The sequence below is a fragment of the Quercus suber genome, unplaced genomic scaffold, assembly GCF_002906115.3.
Source record: "Quercus suber isolate HL8 unplaced genomic scaffold, Cork oak 2.0 scaffold_190, whole genome shotgun sequence".
Lineage (NCBI taxonomy): Eukaryota > Viridiplantae > Streptophyta > Magnoliopsida > Fagales > Fagaceae > Quercus > Quercus suber.
The window spans coordinates 316,775-333,859 of NW_027069648.1; the positions used below are offsets into that span (position 1 = coordinate 316,775).

Sequence of the window (17,085 nt, forward strand, 5' to 3'; positions counted from 1 at the left end):
TCTTTTATTTATAATTTTATTTATTTATTTATTTTTTTCAATCTGATGACCTTTCTTTTATAATAAAAGGACCAGATTATGTCATAGCATCAATCCATCAACAAAACACCTAAAACAAGGATTTTAAGGGGGAAAAAACTCTAAAACAATCTCACGTTGACATCATGATATTTGTTAATCTCTCTAGACAACCACAAAGAGAAACTACTAATAATCTATAAAATCATTCAAAAAAAAAAAATGCATCTTCATTTTGCATTTTCTTCATCTTCTATAGTGATATGAGAGCTCATAGGTTCAACAATACATTTTTTCTTGCTCAAAAAATTTAAAATAAGATCAACTAAACAATGAAATAGTAAGCACCCCAACGTTTATGCTCTTTGTGGATCATCTTAATCTAAACTTGGTCAATTCCAAAACAAACCGATTCATCTTAGTTAAACGAACCCACAACTACACAAGAAAAGTAATTGTTGGCTTAGTTAAACTTGGTCAAATTTCCAAAACAAACCAATAGCACTACCTAAGTCTAGCTGCCAGTAACAATATGATAACTAGAGTTTGGCAACATGCTTAGCTTTCCAAACTTTATTTCATAGTACTCCAATAACTCAAGCCTGAAAACAATACAGGAAGAATGACTTAGCTGAAATTCAAAACTCAAGACTAAAAATAATGAAATCAGTAAATCAATAAAAATATCTACAATCATATAAAAGTAGCAAAAAGCGTAATTAAAAAGTTTGGATCACAACAAAAATTAATTGAAACTTTCACACCTCCCAATTTACTTACCACCTCACACAAGGGTCATTTAAAAAATAAAAAAAAATTATGGTGGGATCTGGTGGGAGGTGGTAGACAAATGAAGTGTTGGTGTGAAATTATTGTTATAACTCTAACTTTATCGATTGATGTTGAAAATAAACGCATAAGAATATAAATATATACCAAAATGACAATGCTTGAAATGGCGCATACTTGTCATAAATACGTTTGACATCTTCTTTGGCATTCTCTTTCTTTGTCTTGTGAACCTGACATAAAAAATATATAATAGTTATTAAAAAGACCATACAATTAAGCAAATCATTATGATTTTATGGCATATTTACATGAAGCTACCAATATTGAAACTCTCAAAACCTGTTGTAAATGTCGCTTTGTTTCAGTATCCATAGGGACCACTTGATAAAATCCAATGCACATCATTAGTGTGGCACATGCATAAGGACCAAAGCCTTTGATTTTACTCAATTTGTCATATATTTCCTCATAGCTGGATGTTTTCTTGAGCTTAAGCTTAAGCTTTCCTTCCTCTGCACGTTCAGCAAGTTCAAAAATCTGACATGCTCTATACCCAAGTTTGCAACGTTTTTCCAAGTAACCCTCGGTAAGGGTAGCTAGTTCTTTTGAGCTTGGAAAGTTCCCTAATGCCTTAACTTTATTATTATTGCCTTCTAGAAGTTGTGAATTTGAGCAACTCTGATCCACGCATTTGTTGACCTTACTTTGTTTTCGAGCAAATTTCTTTCTCTTTATCCCTTTCTTTTTGGGATGTTTGACTATATTTTCACTGTTCCAGCCATCAGCTAACTCTGCTTGAAGTTCACATAGAGCTCTAGCCATATCCAATGTCCTCGTCCACCTATTTGAATATCATATTGTATAATACATACAATGACACATAGGTGTATTAAAATATTACCTACAACAATTTTCATAACTTTCTTCATGGTTTTTAACCTGGTTTGTTTTAATTAGTGCATAATATAAGTTGTGTAAACCACATAAAAATAATGTTTCTCTTAAAACATTCTATTTAAGCAATTGTAAAAAATAAAAAAAATAAAATAAAAAAAGGGCCTATAGTATTAGTGTATTACTTGTAATTTTTATTTAAAGTAATATTTAAAAGAAATGATATACGAAAAAGTAATTGCAGTTTGACATACTTTTTCTCATACAAACATGTCCTTAATAGTTGCACCACCTCTTCTTTTCTGTTCTTTTATTTTTATTTTTATTTTTACTTTTTGTGCATATCAATTTATCCTTATTGGCTTTTGGCAAAGAAAAATCCTACATTCACAATATATTTGTAACAATTTTACAACAAATCTTAGGTGGTAAACTTCTATTAGTGGACAAAAAAGTAATTTTTGTTGATGGGCCTAAATTAGAACTAGCAATAGCGTGTCATTTATGAAAATATTGTGTATGTAGCATCTCTTGCTGGCAAACTCATTACAACAAAAGATATCTTTAATCCAATTACTAGGAGAAATTATACTTTTAACTCCTAAATTATATCTTCTTTTACACTTGCCTAATAAAATATACAACCTTTTACGCTTATCCTCATAAAATATTAACTTTGTAACATTTTGCACCCCCCACCCATGAGTATTTGTTTAGGGAAGTAAGTGTGTATTTTTATAGTTTAAAGGGGTAAGTATAAAATGGGGTATAATTAAGAGGGTAAATTGTGAATTATCATAGTTTAAAAGGTAAGTGTAAAAGATGGTACAATTTAGGATGGTAAATGTCCATCCCCATAGTTTAGGGAATAAGTGTAAAATGATGTATAGATTAGGGAGGTAAAGTATAATTTCCCTCAATTATTAAGAAAATCCTCTCCTAACTTTAACGACAAATGCTCGATACTTTGTCTAGTTCAAAAAAGACTAATTAAATAACAAATGATCTATATTAAAATATGATTAATAATTATTCAATGGACTAGTCTTCTTTAAATATCTTGAACTAATGTGGTTTTGTAATTAATATAGAGGCCTCATTTTATTCTATTTGCACAAACATTCTAAATCATAATATGACCATTATAATCAGAAAAGAAATATATGGCCATTATAATCAGTCTTAGGGATGATTCTAAAACATAAAAAATAAAAATCAGTTTTACGGATACTTTACGTAATCCCCAAGTTTGATCTTAAATACCACTAAAAATGCGAATCTTATGACACCACAAAAGGTTTATAAAACAACTTAAAAACTTCCAACAAATAAGCACACTTAAATGAAAGATGTCATTGTGTTGGCATTATTATGTGAATATTTATTTTTGCACTAAAATAATGCTTGTATTCATAGTCATACAACGAGACATTTTAAGGACGTTGTCTATCCATGCTAGTATATATTTTAATTTGCACTAAAATAAGCAATTTATCCATAAATTGTTTTTGTGTGGTAAATTTCATTTTAATTAAGAACGTTGTCTTTCTATGTTTTAAAACATTAAAACCGAATTAGCTCTTTAGAATATAATAGTTCAAAATCCATAAAAACCATAAAATTAAATTAAATAAAAAAAAGAAAAGAAACTGGACCTATAAAAAATGAACAAATCAAAAAAAAAAAAAAGAACATATATAAAAGAAGAGCGATTGACAACGTAACTTACTTGCAGTTGCAAAGAAGGATGGACTTAACAGCATCTTCAAAGAGTGTGGGAGAACGAAAAAGTCGACCGAAACCTTTCTTCTTTGCTTCCGGATGCATGCTTTGAAACTCCCTCACGTTCCTTTCATCTCCTTCTGATATTCTTAGCATCCGACCCACTTGTTTCTGCCCAATTTTTGCTAAAATCCATTAACATATTCATATATAATCACAATATGCACAACCAAACAAGACATGAAAAATATTAAAACTATTATAAAAAAAAAAAAAAAAAAAAAAAAACTCATAGATTAGGGCGGTGTTGTAATGAAAGTGATTAGTATAATTTTAATAATATAAAAAATAGTATTAAATTATTTTTATTATTTAATTTGTAAAGATTATATAGTAAAACTTATTATATGTATTTCTAACACCACTCAACAATATACATGAGAGAGAGAGAGAAAAAGTAGTATATACAAGTATAGCTTTTTCGTCTTCAAGAGAAACATTTTGGATATCATGAACTTGAATAAGAATAGAGCTACTGTTTGGAGGGTGTGAGATAGAAATCATGACAGAGGTGGTGGAGTTTGCAAGTCGTAATGGTCGTTGAAAAGTTTTAGTAGATAGAATCCATGAGTTTGGAGCCATCATGAAAAAGCCATGGTTGCACACGGCATTCTCTAGATTGAATGTTGTGATGCACTCCCCTAATGGCAAGTGCAACAAATGACAACTATCCATTTTGTTTTTCTCCTCTCCTATTTTGTGTTCTTAATTAGTTGCTTCCAAATACTAACTTTGGATTTGCAACACCACGTACAACGCTACTTTAGTTTTGGCTGTCTGGGGATGTGAGAGATCAACACATAGGCATATAGCTAAGCCCTTCCACCACGGATCCATATCCTAGTGCAATACCTCTTTTGTCAACCGTAAATCTAATCTAATGACTTAAAATATTGACACCTCACCAAATAACAAAAATACTACTTTACCCTTAAAATCAGTTCAGCCCGCCCATTCAGCCCGCCCACTGTTTTGGTAAGTTTGAGTAAAACCAGCTAAAATCAAAAATTTTTCTCTCTCTCCCCTGCGTTTGAGGTTGCTCTCTGCCTCTCCTTCAACGTACTCTCTTCCTCTCCTTCAATTCATGGTCACAGCAGCCCGGTACCAGTCCACACAAAAAACAGAAATATATACTCCAACACACACACACACACACACACACACACACACACTCACTCACATATATATTAGAGAGAGAGTATAGTATTGGGTACCTATGATGATGACGATGGTGGAAATGGGTGTGTTTGGAGCTTCAGAAATGGCGGCTTCTTCCTCTGATTTGTTGCCGTGAGAAGCCATAGTTGTTTCCCGTCTGTCTGTGAATGACTGGCTGGTCCTATTTTTCCTAGAGTTTTTATTTTTCCTGGGAAAATATAGGGGAGAGAGAAAATGGGCGCACTTGTGTTTTCACTGTTTTGTATGTATTGTTTTTGTTGGTTTGTTTGTTGTTTGGTTGATTGAAGTTTGAACCTTTTGATTTGCGGCCAATAAAGATAAGACAGACAGAGGCAAACCTGTTCAGTGAAAGTGATACGGGGTTAAAAAAAAAACACTATAAAACCCTGTACTCACTAGTCACTACTGATGTGTAAAATCCCACTTTGAAAAGGATCCGGATTCAATGGCTAGGATCTATTTTAAGTGGATCAATGGCTTAGAACAACCCACCTCACCACCGTCCATGTTGGCCGGAATGGTACCAGCCTTGTGGGGTTTGAGGATCCAAATTCAATTGGTCTTGGGTGGGATGAGATGAGGGTAGTTTATTAGCTTATTAGGTTCGTTAGATTAGGATTTTTATCTGAGCTAAAAAAAAAAAAAAGAGGAGAGTTAAAAGCCCAACCTAAATCGGAAAAATCTTAAATCAAACCATTCAATAACTATTGAGAAAAGGGGCAATATTATAGGAAGAAAAAATCTTAAATAAAGTAACACGTTATAGCGTTATAAACCATTGATATATTTTAAATAGATATCAGTCATGAAATGAACCGTTTTTAGTAAGAAATATTATTGGTACTTACAATATAGTACAACTTCGTAGGAAAATAAATTTTTTTTTTCTTGTAAGTAATGCTAATGATATAATTTTTATTATTTTACTCCCCTGATTAAAATTACACACTAACAAGCGTGATATGATCTACCATTCCCAGCCATTAACTTGCCTTTTTACACCATACATGAGCAATAACTAACAATTGTTGGTTTTTGTTTTTATCCTTTACCCAAAGTATATATCATGCCTTGTCAAAATAAAAAGTATGATAAATCATTGTTGTCAAAAATTCACTTATGTCTATTATTAAAGCTGATCCAAATATATAATATATCATATAAATAACCAAATATAAGGTATAGTTAGTTATTGGATTATTACTTTTTTTTTGTACTTATTTAATTTGTATTTGCTTAAACCTTTTTTTTTAGCAATTTTTTTATTTAATATATAATTTTATAAAAATACCAATTGAAAAATAACAAACAAAAATCAATTAGTTTCCTACAGTGTGCATCACTATCGAGAAATGAAATAGGTTGTTTACAAAATAAGGTATTTAGTAGATGTTTCGGATACAATTTGAGCACAAGAATGAGACAATTCTAATAAGAATTGAGAAATATATGATTTTTTGAATTTAGCTTTGAAAACTGTTACATGAGCTACGGGAAAAACCGAGGTTTTAAAGATTTTGCTTGCTCATCACTCCCACCAACCTCCAAATTTAAATGTCAGCGTTATTGCTCGAACTTGTACATAGAATATTTATTAATTTGAAAATTGAAATGTTTTTGGAGGCTTCAATACACTTAAATAATAAAAAGAAAACCTAATGTTGTTGTAAAACCTAAGGTATCTAGGAAAACTTACAAAACCCGAATTTGACTAAATAACATTAAAATCACCAAAAAAATAAAATAAAATAAAAATTAATTTTATAAACATATGCCCTTAGAACACATGTTAGTAAATCATTTAAGGATTTGTTTTTAACTAATGTATGCCCTTAGGGCATATATTAGTAGAACCATAATAGATTTTTTTTTTTTTAAAGAAAAAAAAAATCCCAAATAGTGAAGTATGTAAAAAGGGAAAATGAGTCAAACAGGAGTATTGAGCTAGACCAATAAATAAAAATACAGAAAAAATATAGAATAAATAAAAAAAAACTTTTTTTTTTCTAAAGATAATAATAGAGAGGGGTGAGTTGCGCAAAAGTGATTCTAATATTATGCTGACAGATTCGGCGATAGAGACTGGTGGTGCGATGGAGGTGGTGTATGCAAGGAGAACTCGGCCACACCTAGAATTGACAAAACAAGAAACCAAAGAGAGACAAAAATTTTAAGAGAAGAGAAGGGCCACACAGGTATGAACCATCAGTGGTGGTGGCATGGGACTCGGTGGATGCTAGCTATAACCATGGATGTTCCAGATAGATTTGGTGTAATGGAAGAGAGAGAGACCAAAATTGATGTTGCGGAAGTTTAATGAAAGCATATACAATACTCTCTTGATTGAACAGAAACTAAACTATTTGCCTCTGGTAGTAGACCTTGAATTCACGATGGGTTTTCCTGAATCCACTAGGAGAAAAACTAGAATCCACCAAAGAAAGAATTTGACAAAAGTTTGTGTTTTTTGATAATAATCTGACTTGCCTCTGATTGCTACAAAAGGTATAAACACTATTTAAAAAAAAAAAAAAAAACATCTACAACCTTAATTTGAACTAATTGGACGATTAGGTGACAAAATACCGAAATTTATCAAAAATAGTAAAATTGAGTTAAATGCAGAATCATAAACGATTGACCTCAAGGCAGTTGAGAATCATAAAATGGCAAAATTGATTACTGCCCGTTGAGAATCCATTAAATAGAGACTTGAGAATCTATTGGACTCTACGGCTATTACATAATTGATTACTACAGCTACCGCTACAACTACACTATTAAGGCCTATAAAATAAAAAGAGCAGCTTTATGTCAAATTTAAATTTAGCTTTTCGCAGCTTAAGCCTAGAGTTGTTTACAATCCTAATAAGTGTGCATTTGGGATGCGTGTTTTACGCTTCCTAACCGCATTTGCGTTTTTCTTTTTTCAAGGATGAGTAAATTTTGTATTTTTTTATATTTAGTTATTGTCTTGTAAATCTTCTTATTGTATGATGTTATATTGATGTTTAAGACTTAAAAGTTAAGACTAAATGATTTGTATTATTTGATATTTAGTTATTTATTTATTAGAATTGACAATTTTATGTTCAACAAGGATATATATAAATTATTTTTTAAGAACCCCGAAACACCCTGAAACGGTACGCCGAAATCGGCCGGTACCGAAATATTCCATTCCACTGGACAAACCGAAACGGGGTCCGAAACGGTATTAATAACAATGGTAATGAAAGTGATTGGTATAATTTCAATAATATAAAAAATAATATTAAATTATTTTTATTATTTAATTTGTAAAGATTATATAGTAAAATTTATTGTATGTATTTCTAACACCACTCAACAATATACATGAGAGAGAGAGAGAGAGAGAGAGAGAGTAGTATATACAAGTATAGCTTTCTCGTCTTCAAGAGAAACATTTTGGATATCATGAACTTGAATAAGAATAGAGCTACTGTTTGGAGGGTGTGAGATAGAAACCATGACAGAGGTGGTGGAGTTTGCAAGTCGTAATGGTCGTTGAAGAGTTTTAGTAGATGGAATCCATGAGTTTGGAGCCATCATGAAAAAGCCATGGTAGCACACGGCATCCTCTAGGTTGAATGTTGTGATGCACTCCCCTAATGGCAAGTGCAACAAATGACAACTACCTATTTTGTTTTTTTCCTCTCCTATTTTGTGTTCTTAATTAGTTGCTTCCAAATGCTAGCTTTGGATTTGCAACACCACGTATAACACTATTTTAGTTTTGGCCGTCTGGGGATGTGAGAGATCAATACATAGGCATATAGCTAGGCCCTTCCACCACTCTTTAGTTTTGTCAGATTAAAAATTTACTTTTTTTCTTTTTCTTTTACTTTTTTTACTGAGTATGTATGCGTATTAAATATTAATAATCATTGAGGTTTTGGCTAGAAGGATTGGTCATTGTTGCTTGCCTACACAAGCTTTATCTTCCATCTAAATGGGTAAAAATAAAATAAAAAGTAAAATAAGTAATCATTGGAGTTTTGGCTAAAATTGCTTCCATATAAAACAACTTCAAAATACTCTATAAGAAATAGAGCCAAAGTGATTTTTTTTAAGAGTTTAGCTTCTGTCCAGTGGTTAATGGTCACTCAATCTAATGCGTGTCTCAAATTAGACACGTGTCGCGAATTCAACGCATCCAGTGGCACTGGCCACTGGACAGAAGCCAGATCCTTTTTTTAATATAAAAAAATATAAATAAATAAATAAAAACAACAACAACAACAGCAACGGCAAAACATGCTTAATGAGATAAAATGAGCATGTAATTCTTAGCTATTCTCATAGTATAAGGAATGATACTTTTTTCTCTCATATTTATGATGAGATTCACTCATTAAATTTATGAGGAAGTCTATCATGAATATGAAAAAATAGAGCGTCATTTCTCACACTTGTACCTAAAAATTTTCACATTGGATATACCATAACATAAAAAAAAAAAAAAAGAAAAAAAAAGTGATAAACTTACTTCATATATTTATATATATCCAACCGAAATTTAATGGGTACCCTATCCAACAACCGTCAAATTTATTGGATAAAACATTAGAAAATTGCTCTAGTTTATGTAATTGTAGTGTTCTCAGATGCATCTTTTTGCCAAAATTTTCAGACCCGGACCGTTTATTAAACCGTAAAAATAAAAGATTCAAAATTTTTAAGATCGAACCAAGGTCGAACCGGAATCGAATCGTAATGACATTATAATTAATTTAATAATTATTTTAAATATAAGTAAATGTATAAAATTATTACAAATAAAATATTTTATTAAAACAGTACAAATAAATATAGAGATGCAACACTTTTTAGTTTAAAATATTACTTTAAAGTTTGTCTTAATATATTAAATTAAAAAGTTTAACGTTTAAAAAGTTCAACATTTAAAATTAAATATAAAAATAATTGAAATGTCCACTCATGTATTTAATCTACCCTTTTTCCAAACAAACTCTCTTTCCCACGTCACTATTTCCTATTCCCATAAAACCATCAGACCCTTGCCCACTATTTCCTATTCTCATAAAACCATTTCCTATTCTCATAAAACCATCAGACCCTTGCCCACTATTTCCTATTCTCATAAAACCATCAGACCCTTGCTCACTAGTGCACTGACGCTAGGCCGGCTAGTCTTTTCCTTTTTTTCCTTACAGGCTTCTTGTTTGTCTTAATATATTAAATTAAAAAATTTAACATTTAAAATTAAACATAAAAATAATTGCACCATTTAATTTACCCTTTCCCCAAACAAACACTCTTTCCCGCGTTAGTATTTCCCATCCTCATAAAACTATTAGACCCCTGCACACTCCACTAGTACACTACCACTAGGCCGGCCAGTCTTTTCTCTCTTTCCCTCTAGCCTTCTTGTTTTCTTTCTCTCTCGCCCCTCTCTCTTCTAGAACTGATCTGAGCAAACTCTTCTCCCTTTCTTCCAAAACAAATCCGAGCAAAATCTCCTCCAAAACATCAATTTAGCAAACAAGATCTGCTACTTTCGGCTTCTAGCGAACAAGATCTACTACTTTTTGCTACTTCCGGCGAGTTTTCAGTGAATATTTTCAAACAAAAAGCCCAGGTCTGACCGGAAAACCTGTGCACAGTTTAAAATGTCCATTTCGTTGCTATTTTTTATTTCAAGGTTCAGATACAAATGGAAGTAAGGAACCGTGAGAAGCAGTCCGGACGCCATTTGAGCTGCCTATTTTTCTCAAAGTGGTTCATGATTTGTTGTGCACTATTCACCAAAAGTTCATTAAGCACGTAGATGCCTTTAATTATAATCTCTTTTTTGTATTATTAACGGTTTTTATTTATTTTAATTATAACCTCTCTCTCTTTTTTATATATAAAAACGAGCACCTATAGACATGAATTATAGTAATAGAATGTCCGTGTTAAGGGAAAAAATTATGACCCAAACAGTAGTTTCCTTGTCTGATATCTGAGTAAGGATGGTTGAATTTCAATGTCATATATCATTCAATGGCCAAGAACAAATAGAGGGAGGGGGGAAAACCCTCTCATATGTACTTCATAGTTCAGGGGAGGCATGGCCTATGAGTTCATTTATGCTGAGAGGAGTTATAATCAGGTGGGTTTGTGAGTTGATTTATTTTATTAATGTCTACTCTAAAAGGCATATAATAGTATATTATATTATTTTCAAGTCTCCTACGAAAAAGGGTACACAAGATATTACTCTTGTCAATGTCAAGTGTGAACCGGTGACATCTTTTCCAACATAATATGACTATTAAAGACTCTTACAAATAGCTGTCAGTCAAACCTTTTTGCTTTTTTTGGAGTAGGTGTAGTGCCTTAATTCGCCCTTCATTCAATCGAAACGACAATACATTTCAATCAATAAAAAAATGGAGGCAAGTACAACAATTCATCAAATCTTTTACAGTTAAACAGATCTTTAAATCCAGAAATACTGAAAAAGTATGATGGGCACCGATACTAGATATGATTTACGTGACTAGTTAAATTTAAATAAAATACTCATAGTCAAGGAGCTGTTTAAAATAAACTAGGATGTTTGGCCTCGTTTGGTACGCCATTTCAAACAACATTTTTTAGTTTTTAAACAGCATTTTACGCATTTCAACACACTTTTTCACCCACACGTATTTCAAAAAACAATAAACAACAATTTTCAAACTACTCTACCAAACACCCCCTTTGTATCTAGTTTTTGTTTTTCTAAGGGGATTGAGATTTCACGGTGTACAATAGTTTTATCTCAACCATTTATTTAATTCAATAGTTAGAAAATTGACACCTAATAAGGATAGGTCAGCAACTATTTATGTAGACATGGTAAAACGGGTCAGAATTTTCTGACCCGACCCGACCCGAACCCGATTTTTTTGACCCGAAGCAAAAACGGGTTGACCTGTGACCCGACCCGTGTTTTTTGCGGGTCAACCCGACCCGACCCGCGACCCGACCCGACCCCGAACCATTTTTTTAAAACTTTTTTTTTTGGTAAAAAAAATAGTAAAACTAAGACAATATTGGTTTAATTGTTTATTGTGAACTTTAAGGAAACAATTGATACATTTACATAACTATATGCAAATTAATTGAAAGATTAATGGTTGAACATTCTGTAATGAGTGAATATTTTTAGATATCAAATAGTAAAGTACATATCAAGATAATCTGGTTACAGTAGAGTTAAAAATATAGATTTAAAATTGTAGACATGTAAGAAATATTCACAAGTGTGAAAATAGTGAAGCTAAAGTATCAAATTAGCATAAATTATGAATACTTAGACCTATTTTTTAATAATTTATGTCCAAAATAAACAGCTTTTCAAAATAAATTATGATATATCCTAGAGTGTGTGTTGCTTAACAATAATATGATATTCATAAAAGAGACCATGTATAAATAAGTAAGCAATCAAATTTTAAAGTATATCTCAAATTGAAATAGAGTGTCAACCACAACTGATAATAGATTATAAAATTAATTTTCAAGATTGTAAATTTCTTATATATTTTTATTCTTTATCAAATGAGTTATCCAATAAGTCATTTGTAATTTTGTTTTATATTTGGAATGTTGATATTGTGCAGAAATAAAACTTGTGTATTTGTTTTACTTATCTTTGTGTTATTTTGTTTTAGATAGTAATGTTAGGATTTGTATAATTTTAAAATTGTTGAATAAGTATTAATAAGTTTAATTGAGTTCATTCTTGATATAAGTGGTGAATTCAAAATAATGCATTTTACATTAAGTAATTTGTTGCATAACTTTCCAAATCACAGATACATGTTGTTTTCTATATAAAAATTAAATAAAAAAAATTCATGTGAAAAATACGGGTCAACCCGACCCGACCCGCAACCCGATTGACCCGAACCCGATTTTGACCCGCTTAAAGTGACCCGTTTTTGACCCGTGACCCGTTTGACCCGTAACCCGATTGACCCGACCCAAACCTGACCCGACCCGCCCGTTTTGCCATGTCTACATTTATGTTAAGGCTATCCAAAATAGTCTGGGGATGCTATTTTGGTTCTAAAGAATGTTTGAAATTTTGGTGACGTTATTTTTCTTTAAATAAAAAATTGTCCAATATTTCTAGTTGAACTTTAAATTCTTCAAGGGCAGGTTTTCCGGCACTGGTCAGGTTTGCGACTAGATTTTTGGCACAATGGTCGGCGGTAGCTCTTCATTAACAACGTTGGACAGATGCGGCCATCGGCGCAAAGATGTGCACACTAACGAAAACCGAACTGACCCGGTTTTTTTTTTTTTTTTTTTTTTTTTTTTTTTGTATATATATATATATATAGTTATTTTTTTTTTGTTATAAATATTATAACGTGTCAGCCATTGGATTAGCGCCTCACTGTTAGATGTAGGGGACAAGACACCGCCTAGAGCAATTAATGACGCCTCGTGGGCACCAAAGCATCAATAACAATTATGGGGTGTGCAAAACGGCACTTCCACGTGTGTAAATCAAAAGGCAAAATAACATTGACACATGAAAAATCAAAACCCCACTTTTCACTTCAGATGAGAGAGAAAAATTGGAGTTTTGAAGGGCTATTGTAGGAGTAAAGGCCCAAATCCGGTATTAGGCCTAGGGCCTTGGCCAAGAACACGGGTGATCTGAGGACGATTAAATATTAGTAAGTGGTTTAAGCTCACAGCTTCATGAGTATGATATTAATGGGAAGGTGGTTCGAGGAGGAATACCTCCTCGAATAGGCTAAACATGGATCTAATGTAGATCCTAATGATTAAGGCGACCTTCTAGGAAGCTCCAGTGGCAGGGACATACATCTCAAATGTACCAGAGAGTGGAAGCCAGGAGATACCTAAGGAAAAGGTGCTGTCAACGCATTGAATGCCCTGCTACTAATTTTCTAGCCGCATTTACGTGGAGAAGACCCCTAAATAATGCTGTCTTAACTACTGCAACTCACAGAAAGCCAAAGGGGATGTCTGATGGGACAGACACTCAAGTAATGGTTTGGATGATCAACAAGTGGGAGGTCAAGATCATTAAGAAGGAGATATATAATGTAAGAGGCCCCTAAAGGAAGGGGAATCGAAAAATCAGAAAATAGATACTGTAGTAATCTAAAACCAGACCTGTAATCAAACCTAAAAAGCAATACGTAAGAATCAGTCTTCTCGAACTCCGCGGAGGACGTTCTTCCTTAATGAAAGTTCGTTATTTTCCTTTCTTTGTAATCAATGTCTGTTTATTTGTTGCTTAATTCATTAAAGCCTAGTTTTCCAACCCATTCTTTACAAATTTATTGTTTTGGACTTTTTGGGCCTAGGTCCATATACCTCTTGGACTAGGAGTTCAAATCAGGTCCCTACAACCACTATTCACAATAGTTTTTTATGATGCAAAGAAAATCAGTAAGCTGAATGTTCTGGGCTTCAATGGGTTATTGGTTGCTTGGAAGGCCTGAAAAGAAAAGACACAAGATCAAAGGTGACCAAAGTGAATTGGTCAAAAACCCTCTGATGCTTAAGTTAGTTTTTCTCTCTAGAACTCAAGAATTACAATTTTAGGAGTAGTGAAAAATTACTTTCATTTGAGGTGGATGAGTCCTTATATAGTAAGCTTTAGAATGGTTACTTGTTTAGTAACTTCCTCAACGTGTGTGGAAGTTAAAAGGTTCAAACTTAACTTCCACAACTACTATAAAAGTTAGAATGTTCAATCTTATCTTCTACAACTGCCTTTGAAAGTTAAGTACTTAGTGGGAAGTTACAGCGATGAATAAAGATTTTGCTCATATTTGAGAATTGGACAAATTGAGTGTGGACCATAGTAGAGTCTACAAGTGTCTGATAAAGAAACTTTTACTGACGCCCTTATAGCCATCCAAAGGAAAATGGGGTAATTTCTCATTACAAAGATAGGACTAGGATGGCGTAATCCAGTTCGACAGAGCCCTGGCCACAAACTATTGACTAAAAAAATCATTTTACTCCCCTGATTAAAATTACACACTAACAAGTGTGATATGATCCACCATTCCCAGCCATTAACTTGCCTTTGTACACCATACATGAGCAGTAACTGACAATTGATGGTTTTTGTTTTTATCCTTTACCCAAAGTGTATATCATGCCTTGTCAAAATAAAAAGTATGATAAATCATTGTTGTCAAAAATTCACTTATGTCTATTATTAAAGCTGATCCAAATATATAATATATCATATAAATAACCAAATATAAGGTATACTTAGTTATTGGATTATTACTTTTTTTTGTACTTATTTAATTTGTATTTGCTTAAACCTTTCTTTTAGCAATTTTTTATTTAATATATAATTTTATAAAAATACCAATTGAAAAATAACAAACAAAAATCAATTAGTGTCCTACAGTGTGCATCACTATCAAGAAATGAAATTGGTTGTTTACAAAATAAGGTATTTAGTAGATGTCTCGATACAATTTGAGCACAAGAATGAGACAATTCTAATCAGAATTGAGAAATATATGATTTTTTGAATTTAGCTTTGAAAACTGTTACATGAGCTAGGGGAAAAACTGATGTTTTAAAGATTTGGCTTGCTCATCACCCCCACCAACCTCCAAATTTAAATGTCGGCGTTATTGCTCGAACTTGAACATAGAATATTTATTAATTTGAAAATTGAAATGTTTTTGGAGGCTACAATACGCTTAAATAATAAAGGTGATTTACCCGTCTAAACAGTGTAAGTCACAGTTAAGCAAGTTCCTTCCACCATCTTCTTCAGATGTAAAAAGTAACAAGTGTCATGAAAGGGTGGGGCTAGGTAAGAATGGATGGTTAAGATATGAGGAAAAGAAGGATATAAGAAAAAGGAGGGAGCACTGAAGAAAAGATCAAGGAAAAAGAGAAAAAGAAACAGAAGGAAGAACATTGAGAGAAGAGAGTGAAGAGTATTACTTTTTAAACAAGCTTAGTCTCTTCGTGAGAACTTTTGGAGTGCTTGATACTCATTTGTTTCTTAATACAAACCATATTTTACCTCGTTCCTGTCCGCAGGCAAAGACCTTTGTTGTTGTTCATTCCCTCCTCTTATAAATTCTATTGATTTGGGCCAGGGTTAAAAGGCACAACCCACTATTCTAAATTGGCCTAGGCCACTTATTTTTCTAGTCCCTACAAGAGTAATAATTGGCACATTTACAAGTTGAATTTGAAAATATTTCAAGTCTCTATCATGTGGCTAAAATATGCCTAACCACATTTGTGAGTTCTTTTCTTTCTACGAATTTTAATTAGAATTTTAAAGCCCAAAATAAAATGCCTATTATCAATAGAAAATAGAGAGTTTTCATTTATCGAAATCTCCCTAGCACTCTACCTTTGGAATAGGCCAAATTTCCTTACCTTCAATAGATGTAAATAAACATAATTTGAGACAAGAGGAATAAATCATTTAACCTTTTCAATTCAAAAGGGAAAATAAATAGTGTATTGCATTTATTTTTCTTAGATAAATCATCCAGATATGAAACTATGAAGTAAAACTAAAACAAAGAAAAGAGTGGGCAGGTTTAGTGAAAGCTAAAACATGTTGTAAAATTTCCTTTAATTTATGAGTGAGTGATGCTAGAAATACAAACCATTTTAGAAAATATTTTACAAACTGCTGATGTGGCGAGTGATTATTGGTAAATGAAAAAGTGATGTTAATGGTGGGCTTAGATGAAAACCAATAAATTGACTACATTAATAGTTTGTAAAAATGTTATAAAATAGTTTGTATCTCTAATATTACTCTTAATTTATTGCTAACCTCATCGATCACACAATAATGGAAATTTTAAATTTTATAGCAAAACTAAAATTGATTGTTGATGAAAATGTTGCTAAAAAGGAGGGATGGTCGTGTACTTTGAAAGTACTTAATAGTAATTGTTTGGATGAATTTATTTTTATTAGTTTTATAAAACTATAATTATACTTTTTTGTAAAATAAAATTAAAAACTTTAAAAGTGGTATGTATCATGTAAATCAACTTTAGAAGGGATAGGGTACAATTTTAACGTAAAATATGTAGAAATTCATAAATGCAAAATAAAAAAAATAAAAATGACATCAATTTTACCGTAACCATTGTTTATAGAGTACAATTTTATAGTATATGATTTCTTGATTTTATAGATTATAGATAGATTTTATATCATACTTATTTTTTATTATTATGTTATACTAAATTAAAAATGAGTAGAGAATATAAGATTTCATAATTGCTGAGTGTTATAGTTCAACTAGTTGGTACTTCTTGATGTTTTTAATGGAGAAATCTAAAGTTTGAATTCTCTCTCCCCATTATAAGTTGTAACTATTGAATTATTAAAAAAAAAAAAATTAAA

General features: G+C 31.9%; 1 protein-coding gene across 3 annotated transcripts; it reads right to left on the reverse strand.

The window, feature by feature from the left end:
* Positions 1 to 458: 458 nt before the first annotated feature.
* On the reverse strand, positions 459 to 8,348 carry LOC112013320 (uncharacterized). Of its 3 annotated transcripts, none has more exons than XM_065778742.1 (5): positions 8,062 to 8,348; positions 3,434 to 3,597; positions 1,150 to 1,651; positions 985 to 1,040; positions 459 to 620 (listed from the first exon to the last, which is right to left on the reverse strand). In XM_065778742.1, the coding sequence occupies exons 1-5, from the start codon at positions 8,236 to 8,238 to the stop codon at positions 533 to 535; spliced, it is 987 nt and encodes a 328-aa protein (XP_065634814.1). In that variant the 5' UTR covers positions 8,239 to 8,348; the 3' UTR covers positions 459 to 532. The 3 variants fall into 3 exon arrangements, with proteins under 3 accessions (XP_065634814.1, XP_065634812.1, XP_065634813.1); XM_065778740.1 differs by having other exon boundaries at positions 955 to 1,040; positions 8,062 to 8,347; XM_065778741.1 differs by lacking the exon at positions 8,062 to 8,348 and adding an exon at positions 3,895 to 4,083 and having other exon boundaries at positions 955 to 1,040.
* Between the last annotated feature and the right edge of the window lie 8,737 nt (positions 8,349 to 17,085).

Bases quoted from the DNA above. Each gene is read 5' to 3' on its own strand.
- LOC112013320 (XM_065778740.1), bottom strand. From the start codon at position 8,238: ATGATGGCTCCAAACTCATGGATTCCATCTACTAAAACTCTTCAACGA. The intron at 1,041-1,149 runs GTTTTGAGAGTT...TTTTTATGTCAG, and splicing joins CAAAGCGACATTTACAACAG to GTTCACAAGACAAAGAAAGA. The intron at 621-954 runs GTATATATTTAT...TATTGTTTTCAG, and splicing joins TTTCAAGCATTGTCATTTTG to GCTTGAGTTATTGGAGTACT.